At 38.4% G+C, this 13,093-nt stretch overlaps 1 protein-coding gene across 1 annotated transcript in view; it reads right to left on the bottom strand.

The window, feature by feature from the left end:
• UPF2 (UPF2 regulator of nonsense transcripts homolog (yeast)) overlaps positions 1-13,093 on the bottom strand; it is a 95,683-nt gene that overhangs the window by 32,616 nt on the left and 49,974 nt on the right. The window contains exons 11-14 of the mRNA XM_010854099.1: positions 12,014-12,130; positions 3,239-3,424; positions 1,160-1,363; positions 180-455 (exon numbers count right to left, since the gene is read on the bottom strand). Coding sequence (XP_010852401.1) covers positions 180-455; positions 1,160-1,363; positions 3,239-3,424; positions 12,014-12,130 — 783 coding nt within the window. The remainder of the gene's footprint in view (positions 1-179; positions 456-1,159; positions 1,364-3,238; positions 3,425-12,013; positions 12,131-13,093) is intronic.

Genomic DNA, 13,093 nt, shown 5'->3' with positions numbered 1-13,093 from the left:
GCTACACTGTGTGGCTTGCAGGATCTTAGTTCCCAAACCAGATATTGAATCTGGGTCTTCCGCAGTGAAAGTGCAGAGTCCTAACCACTGAATCACCAGGGAATTTCCACTGCTTTAATATTTTTGTAACACAAGCAATGCATTATATGATGGCCAACTGCATATTTTAATTTGTATACCTGAAAATACACAAGGAAGCAATCGAGTTTTCGTTTACTGGAACCTCTGTCAAAGTACTGGCCACAGGTATCCAAAATAGTGCACACCAGTCTAATCCTGAAAAGGTGCTCAGGAGGGTCCAGTGAACTTGGAGAGCCATCAGAGTTAACACCAAATGAAGTAAAAGAATAAAGAGTTCTAAAAATAACGGCCGATTCCACCATTCTGTAATTATAAAGTTCCCCTAAGAACTTGGCACTGCTGATACGTCTCTGATTAAATTTAGGTTGATTAACCTAAAGCGGGAAGAAAAAAAAAAGCAGATTTCCATTAATGAACAGAAATGTGTTTGAGAAGAGCTAAAAATCATCTCTGTCACTTGAAAACATCACTCACTGAACAGAGAAAAACTAATGGGTTCTTTTCTTCTTTTCCAATAATAGGTATCCTTTTTTATCCCTGCAGAAAATGTCTATCTTTAAAATGTTTTAGTAAATAGAACATGTTAAATATTAAATTTAAAACTAAATTGTTAAATTAATTAATAGTTTATGAAAAAAGTTAAAACGTAATTCTCCCTATCAGCCCTCTGTAACTTATTTTCTCTGTAATCCATGAATTTTAAGGAAACAAGCTTATAGAACAAGCTGCTTACAGAAATTCTTATCGAGTATCAATTCTCCTAATCAATAAATTTATGAGTTCCTATAACATGAACTCCAAGTGTGACCTAGAAAGAATAAAAATTTACTATATTCTTCTAAAATAACCTTAACTGGATTGAGAAAAAGAGGTAAAAAATATTCTAGCATTAGCCTGAGAGGAAACTAGAAAATCGGACACAAGTAGGGTTTATTAAGAAATCACTATTTCCAAAAGAGTAACAGTAAATGACACCATATGGGGAAAGAAAGGTTTTCAAATCCTTATTTTTCAATAATAGGACTTAAAAGCTGTCTGAATTGTCCACAGATTTCAATTTGGTGCAAGTCTTTGTTACCTCCATTCCTAATCGAATATCTTCTAAAACTCCATCCACAACATGGATGCCAACATCTTCCTGGTAGAGCACTAGTCCTGCTAAGAGGTTGGCTACACAGTGAATGCTGTTGTATTTCACGTTCCAGATGTTTATCATACAACAAATCACATAGTCTTTCACTTCCTGATCCTGCCAAGGCAACTTTCTCATCTGTCTCAAAACCTTTAAATGAAGAGAATTTTATTTAAATTACTAATATAAGCACAAAGTAGCCCAACATATCCAATAATACAGATATTTTATTATGACGGTACAGTCACAGAACTTTTGAAATGGAAAATACTTTATAGAGATTCTCTATCAGCCTCTTCATTTTAGAGATAGGAAAAATAAGATTTTTCTAATTATTGGCAAAATATATTCACATTTTCCCTTTATCTTTCATAATATCCTCAAATTTCCTAGAGTTTCCAGGGTTTCTTTTTTTTTTTTTTTTTTCCCAGGGTTTCAATCAAGCTAACAGCATACACTCATACTCAGGTCACTGAAAGAAATACCCAAGACTTAACAAAAATAACGTTTTCTTTTGTGCATCATTTGATGTAAATAATCTCAGACACTTCTTTATATAAATGAAAAATGTCCAATAAGGAAATAAACTAAAGACCAGTTGGTTAAAAGACCACTTAAGTAGTAAGATGGGGACACAACATCAAGACTGACAGAGTTTCCTTGCATGTAAAGTGGGGATAACAGGCACTTAGGCTGTAAGTCTGCTCTAAGGGTTAGACAAGTTAAAGTGTGAAAAGTACACAGGAACATGCCTGGCACATTATAAGCACCCCACAGAAGTTAGCTATTAAAAAAAGCTCTACTGGTAATGAGATAATCAGCAGAGCTCTACTTGTCATCTAGTTCTTTCCACATTTATTCTGAAAGAAAATAGATACTGTTGGCAGCTTGTAAAGTAGTCCTTTTACCTCTATTCTATACCCACAATCCATCTTTCAAGCACTAAGTATGTTCTTGTATTGGCTTCGATGGAAGCGTTCATGTCATCTCAAATACATAAACATTCCACACTTTTCAAACTTTTAGCCAATTCTAAAGCTCCTTTCAAGTCCTATTTTTTTAAACAACTACTGTCTCTGGCTCCCTGAAGGTGGTTTTGATGTTTAAAGTTGCACTATCATTCCTCACCACCTTCTACCCCAGCCACTTATGACACATGTATTATTCCCTGCCTCTTATCCATAGGTTTCCTCTGTCCAGAATTTAATTTATTTTTTTTTCTGAAAAGAAAAAAGTCCCATACCATGTTGTTTCAACTTGTTGAGCTGACCAAGAAATGTTTATTTAACATGTCTTTCTTAGAAGTGAAGGTTCCAATGAGGTAACTATAATAATTAAGCTAATAGGTCAGTGGTTCTTAATTTCTTCTGGAAATCGACCCCTGCTGAGAATCTAAAGAAAGCTATAGACCCTCTTCCAGAAAAATACAGTCAGGTCCAGAGATTTAAAATCATTAAATGTCAGAGGATCATGGGCCTCCAAAAACCTACTAAAGGTTAAGAACACTGGTACTGAAGCAAAATATTTAAAGGTAAATTCACTAGAGTGTCAGAGACTAAGTAATAGTTTCAAATATACACAGCATCAACAGTAAATACGAAGAGAATTACCATTTTAATTAGGTTAAAAAGGAAAACAAAACATATGTCCCATAAACTAAGTATCATCACATAAATTCCCTCTAGTGATGACTTACATGGAATCAATCACTGTACTGCCGAGACTTTAATAGCTCTGCTTCAATTTCTCCATTTACAGATTTGAATATTGAAAATTACTTACATTTCTTATCTATACTTTGTGGGGCACTGAAGCAATTGATAAACTGAGTTGATTTAGGAAAACTGAAATATATTTTGTCCTTGACCTAGAACAATTTGGTGCGGGCTACAAAGAAAGTGAACTGCATCAGTACAATTATCATTAGGATGAAAAAGAATTAATTTGGTTGAATGTTATTAATATACAAGCTCAGCACTACCACAAATCTCAAGTTGACTACTGTTCTATTTCATTAAAATTTACCTTCTCAGTGGTAACCTTGGAGAGATCTTTGTACAAAAGCTTCCGGACATATTCCTGGAGAGGAGGACGTTTCTTTTTCACTGTTTTTTCAGCTGGAGGGGGGTTGCAGTAGTAATATGCATTCTCCACCATTGTGACATATCTTGCATCAAGATGCATCGCTTGTTTCTTTCTCATCATTTGTTCCTAAGATGTATAAAGCTTAAATCAGTCAAAATACTTTCTTTATAAGGTTTCTTTGTTCCTAACTAAAGGTGCCCTTTCAGGGATAAGGTTTCAAGATAAAGAGCTAGAAAAGGGAAAAGATTATTACTAGATATTTCTAAGAGTATACAAGCATACTAACTGCTATATCACTAGTCATGTTTTTAGAACAAATTACTCCATAACTGCTTGGTCTTAGGCTTTCTCCAATAAAATACTCAAGAGAACTTTGCTACAAATTTAACTTCACTTATAACTCGGCCAAACTATCTGAACTCTACATAAAACAAGGCTTATATATGAGTGACTGAAGTTAAGGGCTGAGACAAAAGCTGAGAATAACTTTATTCATAGAGCTTGGGCCATCCAATGTTGTACCAGGCAAATCTGACATATCGCTACAGACAAGAAAACTAAAAGCCTTCCAATGTCTTACAACTCGCCCAGTGACCTCAGCATCGGCTCAAGGAGGTTAGTAAAACAGTCAGTCATCATCTACTTCAGGCTTCTCAAGCCTTAAACTACTGACATTTTGGACTGGAAAGTTCTTTGTCTGGTGGGAGTGGGAACTGCTCCGTACACTGTGGGATGTTCTGCAGCAAGCTTCACCTATATCCACCACATGCCAGTTGAGAACCACAGATGAACCAGCTGAAGATCTTCAAAACAGCACTCCTAGTTCTTAAAACACCACTATAGTAAGAATTAAAATTACTGAGTTTATTCAGCCATTCATCAAACATTTTACTTGGCACTTAACTTGGCACTATGCTGGAAGTCACCAATGAACAAGAGAGACATGGTTCCTACCTTTGTGAAGCCTAAGAATCTGCTGCAGGAAGACAGAACAAATAAGCCAACAAATAAACTAACCTTTTAAATACGAATTGTGATTAGTGTTACGAAAGAAGTAATGAGAGTAACAAGAGCCCACTTTAGTCAGGATAGGTTAGGGACAGCCTCTCTGGGAAAGTGACATTGAAGTTTGTGCTCTGAAGGATGACAAAGGTTGAGAGGAGCTGAGGCAGAAGCAACAGCCAGACAAGAGGCAATGAGGAAACAGAAGGATCCACTACAGGAACTAAATGCAGGCCAGCATGGTGTCGGGACAAAATGGCACAAGATCAGCTCCAAGTGGGGAGGGGTTCAGGGAGACCAGACTCTGCAGAAGTTGGTAGCAACAGGAGTTTGAAGCATGTAGAGGGAAGCACAATGAGCTTTAAGGTGTCTGGACTAGGGTGGCGGCGGGTGGCAGATGGAGGCAAGATGTCACATTTTAGAAAGATAGTTGTGTCTTTCTAAAGAACTGTCTTACAAGTTCAGGAAGGGCAGGGGTTGCAGCAGGTTCATAAACTCATCACCTAATCAGTGCCCGACCTAGCATGTGGGAGGTTTGCAATTAACGTTTACTAATACACAAATTAATAAATGATTTTTTTTAAAAAACATTCAAATCTTTCCCATGGTCCGTGTTTCTATACATGTAAAGCCATCACATACTTGGGAGAAGTTTGCTCTTAAGTTCAATTATGGGTATACCAAGGTTCACAACTGTTTCGCTTGTCTATGAAACTGCTAAAGTATATGAGTTGTAGCCTAGCTCCTCTCCTGACATCTATTCTACAATCTGTGAATGCTTATTTAATGCTGGCTCCTCCAGACAGAACAATTCCCTGATGAATAGGGCTAGAGATAATGACCACTCCTTTTAGGTTCTTTAGACAAAACAAAAGGAATGCATCACTTATCATTTGTACATACATAACCTAGTTTTTTTTTTTCTCTTTTGTATGGTTTTTTTTTTTTTAACTTTTAAAAATTGAGATATCATTAATTTACAATGTTGTGTTAGTTTTAAGTGTACAGGAAATTGATTCAGTTATACATATACTTGTTCTTATGTGTATATATGAAGCTGTTTCACAAATAAGTTCATTTGTGACATATTTTGGACTCCATATAGTGATATCATATGATATTTGTCTTTCTCTGACTTCACTTAATGATAATCTCTATGATAATGCCATAATGTTGCAAGTTGGCATTATGTCATTTTTTTGGGGGGGGCTGAGAAATATTCCATTGTGTATGTGTGTGTGTGTATATATATATACACATCTTCTTCATCCATTCATTTGTCGATGGACATTTAGGCTGCTTCTCAGTCTTGGCTATTGTAAATAGTGCTGTTATGAACACTAGGGTGCATGTATCTTTCCAAATTATCATTTTCTCTGGATATATGCCCTGGTGTGGGATTCTAAGATCATATGGTAGCTCTATTTTTAGTTTTGTTTTTTTTTAATTAATTATTTTACTTTACAATATTGTATTGGTTTTGCCATACACTGACTTGAATCCGCCATGAGTGTTCCCCATCCTGAACCCTCCTACATCCCTCCCCATAACCCAGTTTTAAATCAACACAAGCTTCAACCTGTAATCCAGACTACTGTTCTGTTATTCAGAACCACTTTACCTAACACACACACCAAACTACTTTTAACATCAGTCAAGAATAATTTTAAATGCCAACCAGTTAAAAGGTTATATGTGTTCCCAAATAAATATATTTTTTATATCATCCCACAAGCATTTGGGTGCTTTACATGTTCAGAGAAACTTCTCTAGTAACAAATTATAGAAATGATCCCTGAAAATACAGTTTTATCCTTATCCATGAGAGGGTGAACAGAATGAAAACCACAATCACAGAAAACTAATCAAACTGATCACATGGAGCACAGCCTTGTCTAACTCAATGAAACTATAAGCCATGCCGTGTTGGGCCACCCAAGACAGACAGGTCATGGTGGAGACTTCTGACAAAACATGGTCCAGTGGAGAAGGGAATGGCAAACCACTTCACTATTCTTGCCTTGAGAACCCATGACAGTATGCAAAGGCAGTAAGATATGACACTGAAAGATGAAATCCCCAGGCCAGTAGGTGCCTAATATGCTACTGGAGAAGAGTGGAGAAAGAGCTCCAGAAAGAATAAGGAGACTGCATAGGAACCTGGAATCATAGGTCCATGAAAGAAGGTAAATTAAAAGTTGTCAAACAGGAGATGGCAAGAGTGAACATCAACATTTTAGGAATCAGTGAACTAAAATAGACTGGAATGGGCGAATTTAATTCAGATGACTATTGTATCTACTACTGTGGGCAAGAATCCCTTAGAAGAAATGGAGTAGCCCTCACAGTCAACAAGAGAATCTAAAATGCACTACTTGGGTACAATCTCAAAAATGACAGAATGATCTCTGTTCATTTCCAAGGCAAAGCATTCAATATGGGTAATCCAAGTCTATGCCCCAACCAGTAATGCTGAAGAAGCTGAAGCTGAATGCTTCTATGAAGACCTACAAGACCTTCTAGAATTAACATCCATAAAAGGTGTCATTTTCATCACAGGGGACTGGAATGAAAAAGTAGGAAGTCAAGAGTCATGCAATACTCAAGGGCAAATTTGGCCTTGAGGAGTACAAAATGAAGCAGGGCAAAGGCTAACAGTTCTGCCAAGAGATCGCAATGGTCATAGCAAACACCCTCTTCTAACAACACAAGAGACGACTCTACACATGGACATCACCAGGTGGTCAATACTGAAATCAGACGGATTATATTCTTTGCAACCAAAGATGGAAAAGCTCTATATAGTCATGAAAAACAAGATCGGGAGCTGACTGTGGCTCAGATCATGAACGCTTTATTGGCAAATTCAGACTTAAATTGAATAAAGTAGGGTAAACCACTAGACCATTCAGGTATGACCTAAATCAAATCCCTTTGATTTAGATACAGTGGAAGTGACAAACGGATTCAAGGGTATAGATCTGTCTGATAGGCAGAGTGCCTGAAGAACTATGGATGGAGGTTCATGACACTGTACAGGAGGCAGTGATCAAGGCCATCCTCAGGAAAAAGAAATGCAATAAGGCAAAATGGTTGTCTGAGGAGACCTTAAAAATAGCTGAGAAAAGAAGAGAAGCTAAAGGCAAAGGAGAAAAGGATAGATATACCCATTTGAATGCAGAGTTCCAAAGAATAGGACGGAGAGATAAGAAAGCCTTCCTCAGTGATCAGTGCAAAGAAATAGAGGAAAACAACACAATGGGAAAGACTAGAGATCTCGTCAAGAAAATTAGAGACACCAAGGTACCATTTCATGCAAAGATGGGCGCAATAAAGGACAGAAATGGTATGGACCTAACAGAAGCAGAAGATACTAAGAAGAGGTGGTAAGAATACACAGAACAACAATACAAAAAAGATCTTCATGACCCAGATAATCACGATGGTGTGATCACTCACCTAGAGTCAGACATCCTGGAATGTGAAGTCAAGTGGGCCTTAGGAAGCATCACTACAAACAAGGCTAGTGGAGGTGATGGAATTCCAGTTGAGCTATTTCATATCCTAAATGATGATGCTGTGAAAGTGCTGCATTCAATATGCCAGCAAATTTGGAAAACTCAGCAGTGGCCACAGGACTGGAAAAGGTCAGTTTTCATTCCAATCCCAAAGAAGGGCAATGCCAAAGAATGTTCAAACTACTGCACAATTGCACTCATCTCACATGCTGGTAAAGTAATGCTCAAAATTCTCCAAGTCAGGCTTCAACAGTACATGAACCATGAACTTCCAGATGTTCAAGCTGGTTTTAGAAAAGGCAGAGGAACCAGAGATCTAATTGCCAACATCCACTGGATCATCAAAAAAGCAAGAGAATTCCAGAAAAACATCTACTTCTGCTCTACTGATGATGCCAAAGCCTCTGACTGTGTGGATCACAATAAACTGTGGAAAATTCTTCAAGAGATGGGAATACCAGACCACCTTACCTGCCTCCTGAGAAATCTGTATGCAGGTCAAGAAGCAACTGTTAGAACCAAACATGGAACAACAGAATGGTTCCAAACTGGGAAAGGAGTATGTCAAGGCTGTATATTGTCACCCTGCTTATTTACCTTATATGCAGAGTATATCATGTGAAATGCTGGGCTCAATGAAACACAAGCTGGAATCAAGATCGCCAGGAGAAATATCAATAACCTCAGATATGCAGATGATACCAGCCGTATGGCAGAAAGCAGAGAGAAACTAAAGAGCCTCTTGATGAAAGCGAAAGAGAAGCATGAAAAAGCTGGCTTAAACTAAACAGTCAAAAAACGAAGATCATGGCATCCAGTCTCATCATTTCATGGCAAATAGATGGGGAAACAATTGAAACAGTGACAGACTTTATTTTCTTGGGCTCCAAAATCACTGCAGATGGTGACCACAGCCATGAAATTAAAAGACTCTTGCTCCTTGGAAGAAAAGTTACAATCAATCTAGACTGCATATAAAAAGCAGAGACACTACCTTGCCAACAAAAGTCTGTCTAGTCAAAGCTATGGTTTTCCAGTAGTCATGTATGGATGTGAGAGTTGGACTATAAAAAAAGCTGAGCACCAAAGAATTGATGCTTTTGAACTATGGTGTTGGAGAAGACTCTTGAAGAGTCCCTTGGACTACAATGAGATCAAAACATCCTGAGGGAAATCAGTCCTGAATATTCACTGGAAGGACTGATGCTGAAGCTGAAACTCCAATACTTTGGCCACCTGATGCAAAGAACTGACTCATTGGAAAAGACCCTGATGCTGGGAAAGATTGAAGGCATAAGGAGAAGGGGACGAGAGAGGATGAGATGGCTGGATGGCATCATCGACTCGATGGACATAGGTTTGAGCAAGCTCTGGGAGTTGGTGATGGACAGGGAAGCCTGGCGTGCTGCAGTCCATGGGTTCGCAAAGAATCGGACATGAGTGAGCGAGTGAACTGAACTGATAAGCACTGGTGTATTTCAAACCAAACTCACCCTCTCTTCCTTTCTTCTATTTTCTCATCTCTGTGACTGGCATCATCATCTGCTGGGATGGTCAAGATGGAATCTGGGGTCTTACCTTAGGGCACTTTCTCTTTCTCATTGTCTCATCACGTCTCACCAGTTCTACCTCGTAAAATTCTTCATACAGCCAGTTATCATTCCTCATCTTCCCACCCTTACCATTTCTTTTTTTCCTCTGTAAGATCTGAAAACAGCCATTTCACTGTTCTGTCTACCTCCAGCCTCAGCCACCTCAATTATCTCTATACTGATCTTTCTAAAAAATTAAATCTGATCATACCTACCTACCTGCTTACCATCCTTCAGTAGCTACTCACTACCATCAGTGGGGAGGGGGTATCAGTTTCTTAGCACAGCACTCAGACTCAGGGCGCTTTTTATAATCTAGGCTGTGTCTACCTCTCCAGTCTTATCTGCAGCCACTTAATTCAGTGTGTCTCTCTTCTCTGCCTTTGAGGTTCAGGTTAGTCTCTAAAATAAATACTATTTTTTCAGGAAACGTTTCTTGACATACCAAGACTAGATGAAGCACCTCTCCTATATAGACACATATTACCCTAGGCTGACCCACAGTATTAGATCACATTCCCCCTCTGTGTATTCCAATTGTCTAATTACTCATCTGAGTTATAAGACTATAAATTCCCTGAGGCCAGGGAGCATCTTTTTCACTTTTATATCCCAAGGGTTTGACAGAAGAGTCTGCACTCAACGAATACCAAGCATCTATTAGGGAAGATCCTTTCTGACTCATTAAGTCTAGCTTAAAGTACTCCCTCTATAAGTGCATAAGATCCTCTGCACACCTTTCCCTGTTAAAACATGTAGAATGCTACACTGGAATTAGCACTAGATAGGGACCACTTTAATGCCAACTATGTTTGTTCTTTGTACTAATCCCACCCAATCAGCAAGAACATCATCCCTGAAGTTCAGTGCCTGACATACAGGAGGAGCCCCCAAAATGTTATATGATAAATAAGGCTCTTATCCAGAAAGCAACACAATCAATGATAAGGCTGGCTGCTCTTGTTACAAGACAGGGGAAGATACACTGAGCCACGAAAGCCAGTCAAGCAAGGACTTTGGTTTGCAGCAATGGGATAAGCATCCATACCATGACTAGTAAACTTTCGCCAGCAAACAGTAAACATAGACAGTTCAGTATTACAAACAAAATATAGTCACTTTTAAAAGCTAATCTTTCTTGGCATCTCTATTACATTATAATATGTAGTGTCTCATTTAGCCATATGAGCTTGAGCCAAAGAGGAGGAAGAGTTTTTCCTATGTTAAAATAAAAATTTTAACTTGGAATGATTATTATTCATTTGAATAAGCCTAAAAAGAATGTGGAAATCAACTTCATATGATTTCACATTAATATTTTTGTCTACTAGACAAAATGTTAATGCTTGTCACATTAATATTTCTGTCTACTAGAAATAAATTACTATGTTTTTCCATTTTAAATACCATTGTCAGAGAAGTAATCAAGCTTATAACTAGATTCTAAAAAAATAACACACGTAGAGAAAAAGACACAATCAGCACTTCTATAAAACCGACACCGATGCAATGACAGTCTATGTCCAGGGATTCCTAACTCAGTGCTCTCTTTGACACTAATTCTGATACCTCTCCCCCACCACACTGTCTCCCCTGTGAAGGCTCCAAGTGAATGCCTGCTGCTTAGTCACTTCAGTCGTGTCTGACTCTGCGAAACCCCAGAGACGGCAGCCCACCAGGCTCCCCCATCCCTGGGATTCTCCAGGCAAGAACACTGGAGTGGGTTGCCATTTCCTTCTCCAGAGCATGAAAGTGAAAAGTGAAAGTGAAGTCACTCAGTCGTGTCCGACTCAGCAACCCCACGGACTGCAGCCTACCAGGCTCCTCCGTCCATGGGATTTTCCAGGCAAGAGTACTGGAGTGGGGTGCCATTGCCTTCTCCGAGTGAATGCATGGATATTACCAATAAGCATAACTTAATTGCTTAATAAACTTGATTGCCATTTTGGCATGTAAATTAGCTTAAGAAATATCTTCTCCTCCAAGTTAATTTTTTAAGCTTGTTTTGTTTTTTAATTTTAAAAATTTAAGCTCCATCCTTTATGTGGTTATGGCACAGTAACAATGTACCAAGAATATTCAGAAAGATGGCTCTAAGTTTATCAAAAGTTATCTGGGGCTGAATTCAATCCCACTCTACAATAGTGTGAGCTACTACTACCACTACTACTACTAAGTCACTTCAGTCGTGTCCGACTCTGTGCGACCCCAGAGACAGCAGCCCACCAGGCTCCCCCGTCCCTGGGATTCTCCAGGCAAGAACACTGGAGTGGGTTGCCATTTCCTTCTCCAATGCATGAAAGTGAAAAGTGAAAGTGAACTCGCTCAGTCATGTATGACTCTTAGCGACCCCATGAACTGCAGCCTACCAGGCTCCTCCATCCATGGGATTTTCCAGGCAAGGGTACTGGAGTGGGGTGCCATCGCCTTCTCTGAGACAGCCAAATGAGAAAATTTCCTATAGCTCTTCAGGAATGGCTGGAGTTCTTGTTTAGGTAAAAATGTTTAAATGGTTGAGCAAGGTAACAGGCACTAGTCAAAACTTTTAACCCCTGGAGTAAATCAAGAACTTCAAGCTCTTGCTAGTATCCTCAAGCCCTTACCAAAAGTACACTGGTCCTCAGGTGAGATTCTGGAGATCTGAAAAGAAATCTTCCACATGTTTCCAGTAGGGTACATGCCATTTCAATATGATGATGGGAAAAGTCTGATAGAAGCATCTGTAATAATAATAATGATAAAAACCAACAAAGACAACATTTCAATCCTATTAAAGAAAACATTACATACCTAATATGTGGAACACCTTAAAAATGTCACTATAAAAAAAAGAAAAGCTAAATGCAACATTTTAAATCAACTATACTTTGAACTAAAAAAAAAACAACTAGTCTACTTTAGATGTCAAGCTTTATCACAGAGTATCTTTTGTGTTCAACCATAAAATTTTATCTAAAAACTTCAATATATTTAATGTTATTCCTTTTAGATAGATATGTGAAAATTTATTTATCAAAACTTATATTTATCAGGAGATGCTACATATTTAAATAAATGCCACATACAAATAGCTAACATTTTCTAAATATTTTCTGGTTTGGGTTTATATGACATTTACCTTTAAAATTTTGACAACAAAAGGCTTAGTACATGAAACTTACAACACATTACAACATTTTAGTATTTATCTCCCCAATATTTTTCTGTGCATATTTTCTAAAACAGATTTAGTCATATCACTTAATAATTTGGCTTGTATTTTGGCTAACATGAGTATTTTCCATGTCCTTATTTTTCCTTCTATGGTATAATTTAAAGGGTGCATTCAGTTCAGTTCAGTTCAGTCACTCAGTCGTGTCCAACTCTTTGCAACCCCATGAATCACAGCACACCAGGCCTCCCTGTCCATCACCACTCCCGGAGTTCACTCAAACTCATGTCCATCGAGTCGGTGATGCCATCCAGCCATCTCATCCTCTGTTGTCCCCTTCTCCTCCTGCCCCAATCCCCCCTAGCATCAGGGTCTTTTCCAATGAGTCAACTCTTTGCATGAGATGGCCAAGTATTGGAGTTTCAGCTTTAGCATCAGGCCTTCCAATGAACACCCAGGACTAATCTCCTTTAGGATGGACTGGTTGGATCTCCTTGCAGTCCAATGGACCCTCAAGAGTCTTCTCCAACAC

Source organism: Bison bison, unplaced genomic scaffold (genome assembly GCF_000754665.1).
Source record: "Bison bison bison isolate TAMUID 2011002044 unplaced genomic scaffold, Bison_UMD1.0 scf7180017864337, whole genome shotgun sequence".
In the NCBI taxonomy this organism is placed as follows: domain Eukaryota; kingdom Metazoa; phylum Chordata; class Mammalia; order Artiodactyla; family Bovidae; genus Bison; species Bison bison.
This window is presented reverse-complemented; position numbering and strand designations above follow the sequence as displayed.